This window comes from Sarcophilus harrisii, chromosome 3 (genome assembly GCF_902635505.1).
Source record: "Sarcophilus harrisii chromosome 3, mSarHar1.11, whole genome shotgun sequence".
NCBI classification, from domain to species: domain Eukaryota; kingdom Metazoa; phylum Chordata; class Mammalia; order Dasyuromorphia; family Dasyuridae; genus Sarcophilus; species Sarcophilus harrisii.
The window spans coordinates 272,225,861-272,242,238 of record NC_045428.1 but is presented as its reverse complement, the minus strand read 5'-3'; the positions used below and the strand labels follow the sequence as shown (position 1 = coordinate 272,242,238).

Below are 16,378 nucleotides of genomic sequence, written 5' to 3'. Positions count from 1 at the left end.
CTCCCATATATTTTTTTTTTCCAGAGGAGTCCTTTCTCCCTCCCTCATTCCCTCATTCCCTCCCTCGGAGCGGGCGCACGGTCGCGCCTCGCCCCTCCTCCCTCCAGTGTGACTGTGCAGCCCTGCGCTCTGCAGCTGCGGGGCCGGCTCACTCGCGCGCTCCCCCACCCCTCTCCGGGCTCGCCCCTCCCTCCCTCCCTCCCCGGCCTCAAATAGCGAAGCGCACTCGGCAGCGCAGCCTAACTCGCCCAGACACACGCGCGCGCACACACATACACACACGCACACGCGGTTCCACACGCAGCAGCAGGAGCAGCAAGCAGCAGCAGCAGCGGCCGCCTCCACCAGGCATGGCACTGGGCTCTACCTCATTATGGCAGCCGCGCGACACAACACCCTCGACTTCCAGCTCTGTGCGAAAGGTAACACGCGGCTCCCCCCGGGGCGCTCGCTCTCAACGCGGCCGCGCCTCCCAGCTTAACCCCTCCACCCCGGTCTCCCACCCTCCCGGGAACTAAGGCGGGGGGTGCGGGGGGTGGGGGGGGTCTGCCGGGGTAGGCGTTGCGAAGACTGAACAATACAGGATCGCCTGGGAGAGGGCAAAGACGCCTTCCTCTGCCTCGCCCCGAGGTCGGGGCGTCTTTTTCCCGCTCCCCACTAAGATAGTTGCTCTTCCCGGGTACTCTTTCTCCCCGAGAGGAAGGAGGGTGGGGAGGGCGAGCTCCGGGGGGCCGAGCAGGCCGGCAGCCCGGTGCTCGCTGCAGAGGCCACGCTCACGTTGCCGCTGCCGCCGCCGCCGCCGCCGCCGCCTCCCCCCACCGCCTCTCTGCCCCGCGCTTGCTCTTTCGCTCTCGTTTTGCAAAGCCGGGCCCTCGCTCGCGCTGCGCCTCCCTCCCTCCCTCCCTCCCATGCTCGCTTGCAAGCTAGGGTCCCCTCCTCCCTTCCTCTCCCGCTGCATTGATTGCTTTTTCTCTCCGCCGACCTGACAGGTCTTTCTCCACCGCTACTCCTCGCTTTCTCTCTCATCCCCTTCATACATGCTGGGAGGGAGAGTGTGTATGTGTATCTCTGTGTGTGCGCGCGCGTGTGCATCATCCCATTCCCCAAGTCCTCCTTTCTGTTTGCTCATCCCCGTCCTCCATCCGCGACCTCTGCCTTGCATCCTCCCTTTGGAGGCGCGCCCCCACTCTGACTCCTCTCCCCCTGTGGGCTTTCCCCGAAGACCTCCTACCGGGATTCCGCCTGAGGGGAAGGCTTAGGGGCATGGGGAGACACCCAGTGCAGTGAGGAAGTGCACAACTGCCCCGGACAGGAAGGTGCTTGTGTAATGGTTATTAACATTGTCTTTGCCGCATGCATGACCTTATTATGCTCTTGCAAGGTAAATTACCCTTACAGGAGGCAGCTTCTCAGTTTCCATTCCCATCTCTTAGCTTTTTATTGGATTTATAATTAGTGTAATTATTATGAGGAGAGTTAGTGCATCTCTGACAAAGTTATTGCCAACAGGATAGAACTTGAGGTTTTTTTTTAAAGTTATTAAGAACACTCCCCCGTTTCCTCCAACGATCTTTAGTCATAGGGCTAAAAAAAAAAAAAGTTAATGAAATGTTTTGGAAAGTTGTCCTTTTCAATAAAGAGTTGATATTAAAATTTTCCCGGCAGATAAAAATGCTAATAGTTATTGTTATAAAACAGTACCCATAGTCCCATAGAAGAGATGGAATGAGAGGGAGCTATCTGACCCACTTGCAGGTAACTTGCTTATTGCTTGCATTTCAAATGTCAGCCGAGGTGGGTTTCCTAGTACTTTTCCCTTAGTTTATTTACAATCAGTTCTTTTTCACTATTTTTATAGCCTCAGTTTAATGCCCACTTTTTCTTCCTCTTCCCTTCTCCATCCACTCTCCCCCCTTTTTGTATTTAGAATTTAAGTTTGAAGGATTATTTAACAATGGTCAAGTTCATTGGACTAACTGTAAATTAGCCTAGGGTTAGATTGTTTAGGTCCTTCTAGTTGAAGATTTATGATGTTCAGGAAGAAGAGCTATAAATAGTATTGGGATTTATTTGATCTGACGCTAAAGGGAAGTGGGAATATTAAGATAAAGAAGAGATTATTTATTAATAAGAGATTAAAGGGACTTATGTATTGGACTTGAAGAATGATTAAATCTCCAAATTTAAGATTCAGTTCAAGGAAGTACTTGTGTTTATGTTGGAAATTCTTTCTTATTAAGAAAGTTTCAGAGAAATTGTTTTTGATAGCCAGTATTTATATATCCAAGCAAGATTTATAAACACCTCATTTTATCTTCACGACAGTTTAGGGAGGTGGGTCCTATTCTTATACCCATTTTATGAAATACAAACTAAAAACAGTAGGGTTTCCTAACTTTAAATGTCACAAAGCTAGAAAGTAAAGTTGGAGATGAATTGTTATCCCTGAATCTCCTTGACTTTCCATTGTAACACCTAGCTACTAATCAATTGGTTTTAAACAATTACTAACCATTTGCCATGTTATCAGGTTCTGTGCTTAGTACTGTGGGATGCAAAGAGAGACCAAAGACACACCCTACAGTCAAGGAGCTTAAATTCTAATGATGGAGACCTCATGCAAACAAATATACAAACATACAAACCAATCCATACACAATTATCATGGAAGACTGGACACTAGTAATAAGAGGGCACAGGATAATCTTCCTATAGGAAAAGGAATTTTAGTTGGGACCAAAAGAATCGGGGAAGTTAGTAGGTGGAAGAAGAGGGAGGGGGGCAGAGAGTTTTTCTGGCTTGGTTGGGGACAAAACTATGCTTACAGATAAGAAAGGAACTGACTTGTTTGTGGAATAGTCGGAAGGCCAGTTTCGGAAGTTAGGTCAAAAAAAAAAAACAGGACTAAACTGGGGGACTAGACAATGATGCCTTACAGGGCATTTTGTACTTGATCCAGAAGGTAATAGGGAGCCATTGAGTAGGAGAGTGACGTGGTTGAACTTTTGATTCATACTTGAGTGATACTTGCTCATAAAATGTTCAGATTTTTAAAACTAAGTCAATTCCGTATTTATTGCTTTTTTAAAATTTTAGGCTCTCCACAGAACAGATACAAGACAGGGCTAGTACTTGAATCATTTTTATAATTTGTTTTGGCTTTAGATTAGCAACTCCCTACCACAACTCAAATACTAAGTTTAATTGTGATTTGTTTGATTTCCCCAGAATGCCTACAGCAGGTGGAAGAACATAAACAAAATTAACTTCTAAAGTCCAGATGTTCTTTTTCCTAGTGTCTAGGTTGTTTAAAAAGCAAGAACATATTTTTTTACTTCTCAAACTATCAAAAACCACAAGAAACAAAGTGAAAGGAGAGTTATTTAATTTAATATTGGTCCAACTGCCAAAAACTGAAAGAAAATATAGGCCCTTGGACTTGGAATAGCCAGGTGAGGAGTCATAAGATCTCAACTTGGCAGTGTTTAGGAAGTATTATCCAAATACCATTAAAGGCATGCCCAGAGGAACAAAATTTGAAAGATGAAAAAACAGATTCAGGGCAGAGTGAGTATGGAGAGTGGAATTACAAGCCTTTATAGGGTAAATCCCCTATAACAAAACAAAGTTTAGCCTCCTGGAGGGTGTGCTTGACTGAAATATAATAACTTGGTACTTAACTAGATTTTTTTTCTTCTGTGGTGTGCATCCGGAAAAAAAGAATGTCCTTGTCAACTCTGTTTAAAGACAACAATGATTATGGGCAGTGAAGTTTGAGGATGGTCTTCGCTTGAGACTTTCCAGGTCTGACCAGTTTTTGTGCTCTAGGAATGCAAATTTATTTTACAAAAGTCTTTCCAGTCTTCCCTAATGCCAACAATGGCTTCCCCCATGATTACCTACTACTTATCCTGTATGTTTCTTGTTTGTACATACTTGGCTTGTTGGGACTGTTTTGCTCTTCTTTTATCTCCAAAAAGATAGTTCAGCACTATATATCAGTGCCTGGCCTATAGTGGACACTCAATAAATTTTTGCTGACTTATTTTAATAATAAGCTGAACAACTAAACTAGACAAAGTAAAGGGAAAATCACTGAAATTCTGAAGAAGACGGAATTTTAGAATATATTTTTGAGTCTTGTTTATCTCATTGGAAACCAGCTATCTTCAAGTTCAGAAATGGAAAAAGAATTGATGGGAGAGACATTAATTCTAGTCCTTTCTTGTCAGTCATGTTCCATGTGGAGAAACTGAGGCTCAGTTATTTCATCTCTCCTAAGTGACTTTACACAAAGCAGAGATAATGGATTTGTAAGTGGTAAATTGCTACATGAATAGTTCAGCTGTGGAACTATAGGAAAAAGACTTTAGCTTCTTCCTGTAAGATAAAAGTTAGATTAATTATTTTTAGTTCTCATTTAGGGCTAAGGTTTTTTGGTTGTTGTTGTTGAATACCAGAATTTATTAATACATTTTCTTAGATGAGGAATTTTACTACACATGGATAGTTATGATAAATTTTGATTTCTTCAGGAAAACAAAATTTTTGTTTCCATGTGGCTTCTAATCATTGTCAGAAATTTTTCTCAATTAGATCTGAGCTAAGAGAAAATAGCTAATATCTGTTTATATAGCAGTTTCTAATATCTCATTTAATATTCACAACAATCTAGGGAAGTACCATTATCCATATTTTGCAGATGAGGAAATTGAGGTAGACTGGTTTAAGTTTTATATTTGCCCAGTCAGGGTTATATAATTAGTAACTTGGGTCTTCCTGACTTCAGGTCCAACGCTTTAACCATGATGCCCTCACCATGAAGCTGAGCCATTTTTAGCAGATCTGAGACCTATTTGTTCCCTCAGTTTGTGTGGCTCTCAGTTTTGGCTCCAGTCATTTTCTTTTGTCTCTGTATTTATCTGTTTACCTGTTCTATTCTTCTATCTCTTTACTTTCCTTCCCATTAATCTGTAAAATCTTGTGGGATTTTGAGAACCTCGGCTTTTTTTTTCATTTTGGTATCCTTCCCAGTGCTGTGCTCCTATCTGTGTGTATTAATTTTATATATTATATGTGAATTAGTTTTATAGTTTATATAAAAGTAATAGTTATGTTTTGAATAATTGAACTAAAGATATCAAGAATAATTGTTGTAAAAGATCCTTACAGAACAAGCGGTGTTTTCTCCCAATGATGATGATGACACCCATGGAACATTTTGGCTTCCCTGGGAATATAACTTTTTAAAGTTTTTTTCTACACATATCTAGTTTGTCCATAACTGTAGTGTTTTTTTTTTTTTCTCCCCCCCCCCCCCCTCCCCAGTTAGATTGAGCTCTCCTGGAAAGCAGGGATTATTATTTTTTAGTTCTTTTTTTGGGTAGCACTAGCACTTAGAGAGTGTGTGTCACAAAGTAGGCATTTAATCAATGCCTGTTGGCTCTTTTAGAATCTTAATTGCTTTAGTCAAGGTGCTCCAGATTCATAAATCCTTCCCATACCGATGTTCCTTAAAAAAGCAAACCACAAAACCTGGTATAGTTTGGAACAAATGCAAAATGGAATCTCGAAGACTTGTATTAAGGAAACTAGATTCTGTGCTTTACCTTGCCATGAACTGGAATGGTCTTGGTCAAATTACTTAAATTGATTCTTGTTTTCCTCAGTATTGAGGATTGAGTTAATTAGGATTGAGTGATTTCAACTTGATAAATTGTTCAATTGCCTCAATGCCTTGAGTATCCCCCAGTTGTTAATTGGAATATGTATTTTTTGGAATGTGTATGGAATAGCATTGATTTTTGCAAAGAAACAAGGTAGTATTTTTTTGGAGGGAAGGGGGAATAATAGTTCACTTAACCTTTTGGTGAATTAAAAATGCCTCTTCAGGGGTCCTCAAACTACGGCCTGTGGGCCAGATGCAGCAGCTGAGGACGATTATCCCCCTCACCCAGGGCTATGAAGTTTCTTTATTTAAAGGCCCACAAAACAAAGTTTTTGTTTTTATTATAGTCTGGCCCCAACAGTCTGAGGGACAGTGAACTGGGCCCCTATTTAAAAAGTTTGAGGACCCCTGGAGATAAATGTTCATTGCAGCTTTAGCCTTCACTGATTATCTACGTACAGCTAATTGGCTCTTGTCATACCCATAATATTATAGAAGACTTAAGCTATGAGACTTTAATATCTGATCCCAAGGCTTCACTTGACAGATGAGGAAACAAAGAGGCTGTGCCATATGGCTACTTACCACAAAACTACTACATATTTCTGTTCAGTGACCTCTTAGGAAACTTAAGTGGTTTACTAGTTCTGTGTGGCAAATGTTAATTCACTTAACTGTATCCACTGTCTCAGTTTCTTCACGTGTAAAAAGTGCCAGAGAAGGAAATGGCTCCATTATGTTTGCCAAGAAAATGCCAAATGGAGTCATGAAGAGATATGATGGAATATTACAACAAAAGGGGTCTTTAAACCAAAGGAAACCAGGAATCGGCATCTCCTGCAAGTGGATTTTAGTTACCCTTGCTGGTTTTGAATACATGTATGTCCTCCTAATTCCTAGGCAGGCCGTCTTTTATATGTTCTGAAGCATCTCATATTCTCTGTAGCATAAAATCTTCAAGTCATAAGATTCTCCTTGTACTGGTCATTAGCTCTTCCATTTGTGGTCAGGAGGTTAAACATGTGGTCTGTGGAGTAATGATTTACTAGAAAGTAAGTACGCGGACTCCAAATATGAAGACCTTGCTTTGGTTCTTGTTATGACCAATTAGCTAAATTTCCTAACCCATTCCTCATTTGCAGATAACTAAAAATAGTTATTTTACTGGGGCTTCAAAGGATATAGGAAATAACAGTGACCACAGAATTTGACCCAGGTCTTCAACTTGAGAGGAAATTTCTTTGGGGGAAAAAATTTAAATGTGATATTGTTTATCTGCCTAAAGAATGGGAATAAAGGGAGATTAGGGTTTAACCAAAGGTCACATTACTGACTAGATTGTCTTAAATTAGTCCTGGGCCCTTTCCATTTTATTTTATTAAAATTTCCTTTTATCTGAACGATGTAGTTCATTTTAACAATTTAGTTCAGTTGATAGATATGAACTAGAATAAACAATATGGTGGATTCCACAAAATGCAAAACATTGAAATGGGAATTGAGAGACCTAGTTTTTAATGGGGACTTCACCTTTAATTTAGTTATACGAATTTGGACGATTTTCATCATTTATAAAGGGAGAAGAGTGTTTTAGGTTTTTTTTTTCCTTTGTTACTTATTTAGTTTAATTCCTTTAGTCTTTGTCAGCCAAGTGCTCCTTGATTCAGCTTTCTTGACTGGGGAGGAATGGATTATGCCCAGAAGGTGAACTCCCTCTTATTTTCCTACTTATGCTTCCAAAATCTTGAAGATTTTTTTTTTTTTCTTCCTGAGGTAATTGGGGTTAAGTGACTTGCCTAGGGTCATAGCCAGGAAGTGTTAAGTGTGTTAATTTTTGAACTCTGGTACTCCTGAGTTCAGGACTGGTGCTCTATCCACTGCATCACCTAGCTGTCCTAAAAAGATAACTTATTAGTCAGCGGTGTTGCTTTAAGGATTTTATTAGTTCAGGGGTTCTTAACCATTTTGGCCTTAGGGACCCTTTTGGCTCTCTGAAGAAGGTAACGGGTACTCAGAATTGTTTAAGTGCACAAAAATGCACACAATAAAATACATTGAATTATAAAGGAAAAGGCAGAGATCAGATTATTTTTAAAAACAATTTCATTGATTTAGGTTAAAAAATGTTGTAATACTTTCCAAGCAGATCACCTGTACCAGATCTTTATGGTATTGCTTTATAGTTACATAAATCAGTGAGATACCCAACTTCCCTTACATTAAAATATTGTATGTATGTTTTTAGATGGTTTATGAATTGGATATTTGGAGATGCAAATATTTAAAGGCAATGCATGACTAGTATAGCTTATCATCTGCCAAGTTTGGCATTAAATGCTTTATTATGTTTATTAAGTACTACTTCCACAACAAGAGCTTAATTGGACTTAAAAATAAATTCCTCCTTTAATTCCATGTGAAAAATCCATTTTGTGATTTTTAACATGAAGATTGTATAAAAGTCTCAGGTTTTAATTATTTTCTAAAATTTCTCAGAAGAGTTTTTACTTTTGAATGTGAACAAGGTTATTAAATTTCTGATTATATTTTAAAAAAGTACACTTCATTATAGAACTGTTGCCTATATAGCAACAAAGCAGTTCATAAAAAACTTGAGGGTTTGCACTTAAAGAAGAGATGTTTTAGGAAATTGGTTGTTAAAAGTATCAGTAATTTTTTAAAATTAAAGCTTTTTTATTTTCAAAATATATACATGGATAATTTTCAACATTCACCCTTCAAAATCTTGTGTTCTAATTTTTTTCCTTTGTTCCCTCCACCCTCTCCTCTAGACAGCAAGTGATCCAATATATGTTAAAACAGTATCAGTAATTTTTTAAAGTTGTAGGTTTTTGTTTTGTAATCTTAACATAAAGAATTATTTGTATTTGAGTTTAATTTTTTTTTTAAATCTCTCCCTACTTCCTTAACACTTCTGTAGCAAAACAAATAGACAAAGAAAAAAAAAATACTAATGATACCTCAGAATTTGACCATACTGTCAAAGATAGCTTAATTAGCAAATAAGGAAACTGAGGCATAGACAGACTAAATGATTTGCAAAGTGTGTATATATAGGTGTGATTTGAACTTAGATCCTTAGTCATATTATGGACTGCCCCCATTCATATCCTGTTTTCTCTTTTATTTTGAACTTTTGAGGCCCAATAAAATGAGCATTTCAATTTATAGAGTAGAACAGAAGAGACTGTACAGTACATTATCATGTGGAGCTTTTTAAAGTATGTAATAAATTCAACATGTGGTTTTCAAAGCTGTTTAATTCCATTCTTACATGCATTAAAAAAATGCTTTAATGACCCTCCTTTATTTTCTTATTTTTTGGGGTTAAGTGACTTAACTAGGGGGTTAAGGTCACACAATAAGTAAGTGTGAAGTGTCTGAGGTTGGATTTGAACTCATGTCCTCCTGACTCCAGGACCAATGCTCTATCCACTGTGCCACTTAGTTGCCCCCGAAATATCAATAGATTTCTTACTTTTTTGCAAGGCAATTGGGATTAAGTAACTTGCCCTGAGTCACACAGCTACTAAGGGTTGTGTCTGAGGTTGGAACTCAGCTCCTCCTGATTCCAAGGCCAGTGCTTTGTCTATTGTGCCATCTAAGCTGCCCCTTATTTTTCTTTCTTAGTATGTGGATTTCATGAAACAGACTAGAAGTTGTGATACTGGGGAAGGGGATTTTGGTGTCTTTTTGAGTGGTGAGGGAAAGTGGCAGAATTTTTTGCTTTTTAGAGCCCATTTTGGAGAATTCATTAATGAGGTTTTATGTCCTATAGTGAAATATTATCTGAGTCTTAAAAGTTATTTTCTTTTTTTTTTCTGTTTAGAAGAGGGATGTAAGGGATGTGAGGAAACAGGAAACCTTACTGGTGTGAGCCTGCTAATAATAAGTAGGCCAATTAAGGACCGCTTGATTAGCTTACTCTAGTAGATGAACAGATTATATGTTGATAATAAAGAAATGACACATGTCAGTTATGAATCTCTTGTGATTAGCAATCCTAAAATCCTTTAGCCAGTGTCACATGACTTTCCTCTGACCCAGCTAGATAAGGAGAAATCTCCAACTCAGTTCTTCATCTGTAAAATGGGTATCTACTTATCAGGGTTGATAATAATTGTAAAACACTTAAGCACAGGATCTGGCATGGAAATAAGTTCTATCTCTCCGTGACAGCTGCTATTATCATTGACTCCAGAAAGTTTTAAATTGAATTAGAATGTTTTCTTGGCGATAAAGTAAATTCTTAGAATAATGAAAGGATTAACTGGCAAGGTATCAAATCATATAGCTAGATAATTATTTAAAAGCCAAACTTTGACAGTGTGTAAATGAAAAATGATTTGCCTTTGTTAATCACTGGTATGATTGAAACTTTTGTAGACTTGGAACAAGTGACCAACCAAGTGTCACCTGATTCGCTTTGAGTTAGACCACAACTCTGGTTGTTCTTTACCTTGGTGACCATGGGCAAATCATTTTCTGGGTCTATTTACTTGTATATAAATGCATGTGTTGGACCAGATGATTTGTGCTCCCTTACAACTCTGTGATAAAAGTGATTTTATTTTTATATACATTATTTAGAAATATCCATTTTATTTTATACAGTTGCTTGAGCCAATTCTTTTTATTTTTCTACTTTTTAATTTTTGAACCTGAAATTACAGTATTTATTAATTAAAATTGTTTTTCACTTGATAGTGTTTTTTTTTTCCCCAAATGCATGTAGAGCTAGTCTTCAACATTCACTTTTTTAAAATTGTTGCAGGTTTTTTTTCTCCTTCCTTCCCTTCTCCCTCCCCAACATAGTATTTATTACTTAGTGTTTAGAGGTTAGAAGACTTAACTAGGATTGCATAATTAATATATACCAAAAGCCTGATTTACAGTTTTATGTGTTTCTTAATAAATTACCATGACTTTAGGATAGATTAGAGGATCATGTTATTAAAATGCTCCCCACACTGTTGTTTGTAGAAAATAACAAAAAGGATTTTTAGCAACAAAAAAAAAGCATGTACATATTTAACAATGATTTCAATAAACTTCCTGGGCTGAATGCCTTGGAAGATACATGGAATCTTGCCAGTGTACAAAGATACCCGATTATAATGAGGTATTGTAAATTAAGGTAGATCATACCATGCTATTTTTAGTCTCATTCAAGATAAAAGAGAATTCTATTGGCAAATGAACAGGTAAAATTAATGAGTTATGTTATTTGAAGATTGAAATAACTATTTAAAGGGCCATGTTAGTGTAGGCCAAGTTTTAAAAGACTTCTAAGCTCTCACCAAATTGATGTTGCTGATTTTTTTTTTCCTATAATAGGGCAGAGAACAACTTTATATGTATATGAACTTAAAGCTTGCTAAAGGTATGACTTCTTTTTTTGTGTGTGCCCATGATTGAGTTGCCAAGTGTCAATGTGGTGATTTGGGAACTTTTTGGCCTGAGTCTCTTTATCATTTTCAAAAATCGAGGTTCCCAAAGAGCATTTTTAAAAAAGAAAGTGGGCGATATCTACTGACATTGCATAAAAAATGAAAACTGTTGATCCCAATTTTGATTTATTTTCTTTGTTTTAAATCTGGAACCCCATGCATATAAACAAGTCTACTGTAAAATTACAGTATTTTCCCAGGGAGCTTAGGTTTACCTACGATTGCACAATTAGTATATGTCAGAAGCCTGATTTAAAGTTCAGAATTTCCTAATAAATTACTGCAAGTTAGTGATAGATTGTTATTTCACATGTATGCAATAGAAACCCCATTTGTAAGTTGGATCTGGTAGAAATTAAAACTGACATTTTCTTTTTTGGATTTTTTTAGATTAGTATTCTTATATTTTTTATTTTTATTTATTGAAGCTTTTTATTTTCAAAACATGCAAGGATAATTTTTCATCATTGACTCTTGCAAAACTTTGTTTCAATTTCCCTCCCTCCTTCCCCCAACCCCTCCTAGATGGCAAGTAATCCAATATATGGTAAATCCAATGTAGGCATACATATTTATACAGTTATCTTGCTGCACAAGAAAGATCAAAAAGGGAAAAAAATGAAAGAAAATTAAGAGTCAAGTAAACAACAACAAAAGAAGTGAAAATGCTATGTTGTGATCCACACACAGTTCTCACCAATCTCACTCTGGGTGTAGATGGCTCTTTTTATCATAAGATCATTGAAATTGGCCTGAATCATCTCATTGTTGAGAAGAGCCACAATGGATGTAATTTTTTAAAATTATTTTTATAATTGCTTTATGAAACATATTGGGAGAGAAAAATCGGAGCAAAAGGGAAAAACAATGGGAGAGGAAAAAAAAAAAAGGAGTATGTATTTACATTCAGTTTCCATAGTTCTTTTTCTTGATGCATATGGTGTTTTCTGTCTATTGGGATTGCTTTGGATCACAGAACCTCTGAAAAGAACCATGTCTTTCTTGGTTGATCATTGCACATTCTTGCTATTATTGTGTACAAAGTATTCCTGATCCTGTTTGTTTCACTAAGTATCAGTTCCTGTAAATCTTTTCAGGCCTTTCTCAAGTCAGCTTGTTCATCATGTTTTAGAGAATAGCAATATTCCATTATCTTCATAAACCACAACTGGTTCAACCATTTCCCAATTGGTGGGCATCTACTTATTTTCCAATTCTTTGCTACCACAAAAAGAGCTGCTACAAACATTTTGCATATGTGGATCTTTTCCCTTTTTTATGATTTCCTTGGGATACAGTCCCAGTAATGGCTGGGTCAAAGGATATGCACAACAGCAAGCTAACTGTATAAATATGTATACATATATTGTATTTAACATATGCTTTAACATATTTAACATGTATTGGACTACCTGCCAGCTAAGGGAGGGGGTGAGGGAAAGGAGGAGAAAAGTTGGAACAGAAGGTTTTGCAAGGATCAATGTTGAAAAATAATCCATGCATATATGTTTTGTAAATAAAGAGCTATAATAATAAAAAAATTCGGAAAAAAATGTGATGGAATATGAAGTTGTAAAAAGGATATGCACAAACTGACATTTTATTTATTTATTTATTTATTTTTTAATAGCCTTTTATTTACAGGTTATATGTATGGGTAACTTTACAGCATTAACAATTGCCAAACCTTTTGTTCCAATTTTTCCCCTTTTCCCCCCCACCCCCTTCCCCAGATGGCAGGATGACCAGTAGATGTTAAATATATTAAAATATAAATTAGATACACAATAAGTATACATGACCAAAACGTTATTTTGCTGTACAAAAAGAATCAGACTCTGAAATATTGTACAATTAGCTTGTGAAGGAAATAAAAAATGCAGGTGTGCATAAATATAGGGATTGGGAATTCCATGTAATGTTTTTAGTCATCTCCCAAAGTTCTTTCTCTGGGCGTAGCTGGTTCAGTTCATTACTGCTCCATTGGAAATGATTTGGTTGATCTCAATTGCTGAGGATGGCCAGGGCCATCAGAACTGGTCATCATATAGTATTGTTGTTGAAGTATATAATGATCTCTTGGCTCTGCTCGTTTCACTCAGCATCAGTTCGTGTAAGTCTCTCCAGGCCTTTCTGAGATCATCCTGTTGGTAATTTCTTACCGAACAGTAATATTCCATAATATTCATATACCACAATTTATTCAGCCATTCTCCAACTGATGGGCATCCACTCAGTTTCTAGTTTCTAGCCACTACAAAGAGGGCTGCCACAAACATTCGTGCACATACAGGTCCCTTTCCCTTCTTTATGATCTCTTTGGGGGGGGTATAAGCCCGGTAATAACACTGCTGGATTAAAGGGTATGTGCAGTTTGGTAACTTTTTGAGCATAGTTCCAAATTGCTCTCCAGAATGGTTGGATGTATTCACAATTCCACCAACAATGTATCAATGTCCCTGTTTTCCCACATCCCCTCCAACATTCTGCATTATCTTTCCCTGTCATTCTAGCCAGTCTGACAGGTGTATAGTGGTATCTCAGAGTTGTCTTAATTTGCATTTCTCTGATTAATAATGACTTGGAGCATCTTTTCATATGGTTAGAAATAGTTTCAATTTCTTCATCTGAGAATTGTCTTTTCATATCCTTTGACCATTTATCAATTGGAGAATGGCTTGGTTTTTTATAAATTGGAGTCCATTCTCTATATATTTTGGAAATGAGGCCTTTCTCATGGAAATGAGGCCTTTCTCAGAGACAAGTTTTCAAAAAAAAAATTTGTTCATTTAAAAGTAACAAAATGTATGTTAAACATTTTTCATGAAAACTTTACTAAAAAAATTAATGGCATTATTTTACATATTTTTGCAGATTTCTCTAATGTCTAGCTTAAAAGACCATTGGGTTCTCATCTGCTTCTACATTCAATTTGGTTGATGTATATGAAGATCTGACCACACATAGCCTTTTAATAGAAAAATAATTCTCTTAGTATTATGCAAATAGTTTTGATCTCTCAGATCACCTGAAAGAGTCTCAGGGACTCTCAAGGGTCTTCAGACCACAATTTGAGAACTGGTGGGATAACCTGTAGAATATGCCTTACTCTGAAAATTGAAGAAAGTGATTTGTGTGAAGTGCTTTGTAAACATTAAAATAATGTATCACATGTTAATTGAAATAATTTTTGATCTAGGGTGATAGATTAGGCACTTAACTCCAAAAGAAATTATATATAAGGTAATGAATTATTGTTAGTTTTCAGGTCCCATAAAGGTGGAAGAAACTGGGTTTTGTTGCATTTGGAATATTGTCTTATAAGGATTTTTATGAGAGTTTACAGTTTCTTGACTTGATTACAAACAAGTTGAACAAACACATGTTGGGAAAAATTGGGAGTAGTATATGACCAGTGATTGGACTATATGTGAAAACTGGGATTAAAAAATTTGTACTAGACAATGTGATAAAATTTAGTAGGAACCCTCTGGTGGAGATAGCTGAAAAGAGGCTTTTCCAGCCCATTGCATAGGAGCTTTGAATTCAATAAGGACAAAAATCCCACAGGATGAAAAGATGTCTTTGTCAGGAAATTCATTCATCTAGTAGTAGTAGTAGTAGTGTGGAAAAGAAGCTGTAGTAGATTGTATTTTTTAAAATTGCTTTTTATTTTTCCAAATACATGCATAGTTTTCAACATTCACTTTGCAAAGTCTTGTTTTCTAAGTTTTTTTCCCTCCATCTTTTAGACAGCAAGCAATCCAATTTTAAGTTAAACATGTACAATTCTTTCCATGTTCTTCATGAAATGCAAGAAAAATCAGATCAAAAGGGGAAAAAAAAATAAAGAAAACTCTAAGAAAACAATAAAAGAGATGAAAATACTAAGTTTACATAACTCTTTTCCAGGCTTTTCTGAAATTAGTCTGTGTATCATTTCCTATGGAACAATAACATTCTATTGTATTCATATACATGTATATATTTCCTCAGGTGGGAAATGGCTGAATAAGCTATTTTATTCAGCCATTTCCCACCTGAGGGCATCCATCAGTTCCAATTTCCATCCAGTTTTCAGTTCCTTGCCACTACAAAAATGGTTGCCACACATATTTTTGCACACCTGGCTCCCTTTCCCTTTTTTATGATCTCTTTGGGATACAGACCCAGTAGAGAGACACTGCTGGTTCAAAGGTTTGCACAATTTGTTAGTCCTTTGGACATAATTCCAAATTGCTCTCCAGAATGATTGGTTCAGTTCCCAACTCCTCCAACAATGTATCAGTGTCCCAGTTTTCCCGCATCCATCTTTTCCCTGTTATCTTAGCCAATCTGAGAAGTATGAGGTGGTACCTCAGTTGTCTTTAATTTGCATTTCTCTAATCAATAGTGATTTAGAGCATTTTTTTTCATATGACTAGAAATGGCTTTAATTTCTTCATCTAATAATTTGACCATTTAAAAATTTGAGAATGATTTATAAATTTGAGTTAATTCTCTATTATTTTAGAAATCCAGAAACACTGGATGTAAAAAAACAAAACCAAATCCTAGCTTTCTGCTTTCCTTCTAATCTTTGCTGCATTGGTTTTGTTTGTACAAAAGTTTTTAATTTAATATAATCAAAATTAACCATTTTGTATTCTATAATGTTCTCTAATTCTTTAGATATAAATTTCTCCCTTCTCCACAAATCTGACAGGGAGAATAACCCTTGTTCTCCTAATTTTCTTCTAGTATCCCTCTTTGTTTGTCATCAATCCGTTTTGACCTTATCTTGCTATAGGGTATTAAATATTGGTCAGTTTTCCCAGCAATTTTATCAGTTAGTGAGTTCTTATCCCAGAAGCTGAAATCTTGAGGTTTATCAAACATTAGATTACTAGACTTTGACTATTGACAAATCACTTTTTGTAGCCATTGTTTCCCTTAATCCTAATCATCACCTGATGAAAACAAGTGGCAATTCTGAGTTACCTGATATAGATACTGGGATTTAGGACTCCACCCATTACCATTTAAAATTAATTCTAGGTCAGTCTCAGTCCTCTAGTAGTAAATGTATTCCAGCTTCAATACTGTCAGCTATGAATTTGTATTGTATAAATACATTATTTTCACCCAGATTGCTTCTAGTATTATAAATTCTTGTGCTCACCCTCAAATTCCTTGGATTTATATGCATGTGTACACAGCATGCATATAAAACACTAGAAGAAGTCTGGGTGGAAATAAC

At 36.8% G+C, this 16,378-nt stretch overlaps 1 protein-coding gene across 2 annotated transcripts in view; it reads left to right on the top strand.

Moving 5' to 3' along the window:
• The first annotated feature begins 212 nt into the window (after positions 1 to 212).
• The window catches only part of SMS (spermine synthase), a 60,195-nt gene continuing 44,029 nt past the window's right edge, over positions 213 to 16,378 (top strand). Inside the window, exon 1 of one of the 2 annotated variants that reach the window (XM_031959487.1) lies at positions 213 to 422. In XM_031959487.1, the coding sequence (XP_031815347.1) occupies positions 374 to 422 (49 nt within the window). In that variant the 5' untranslated portion in view covers positions 213 to 373. Of the gene's footprint in view, positions 423 to 3,742; positions 3,805 to 16,378 lie in introns of those variants that run through there. The other variant, XM_031959488.1, reaches the window with a different exon arrangement.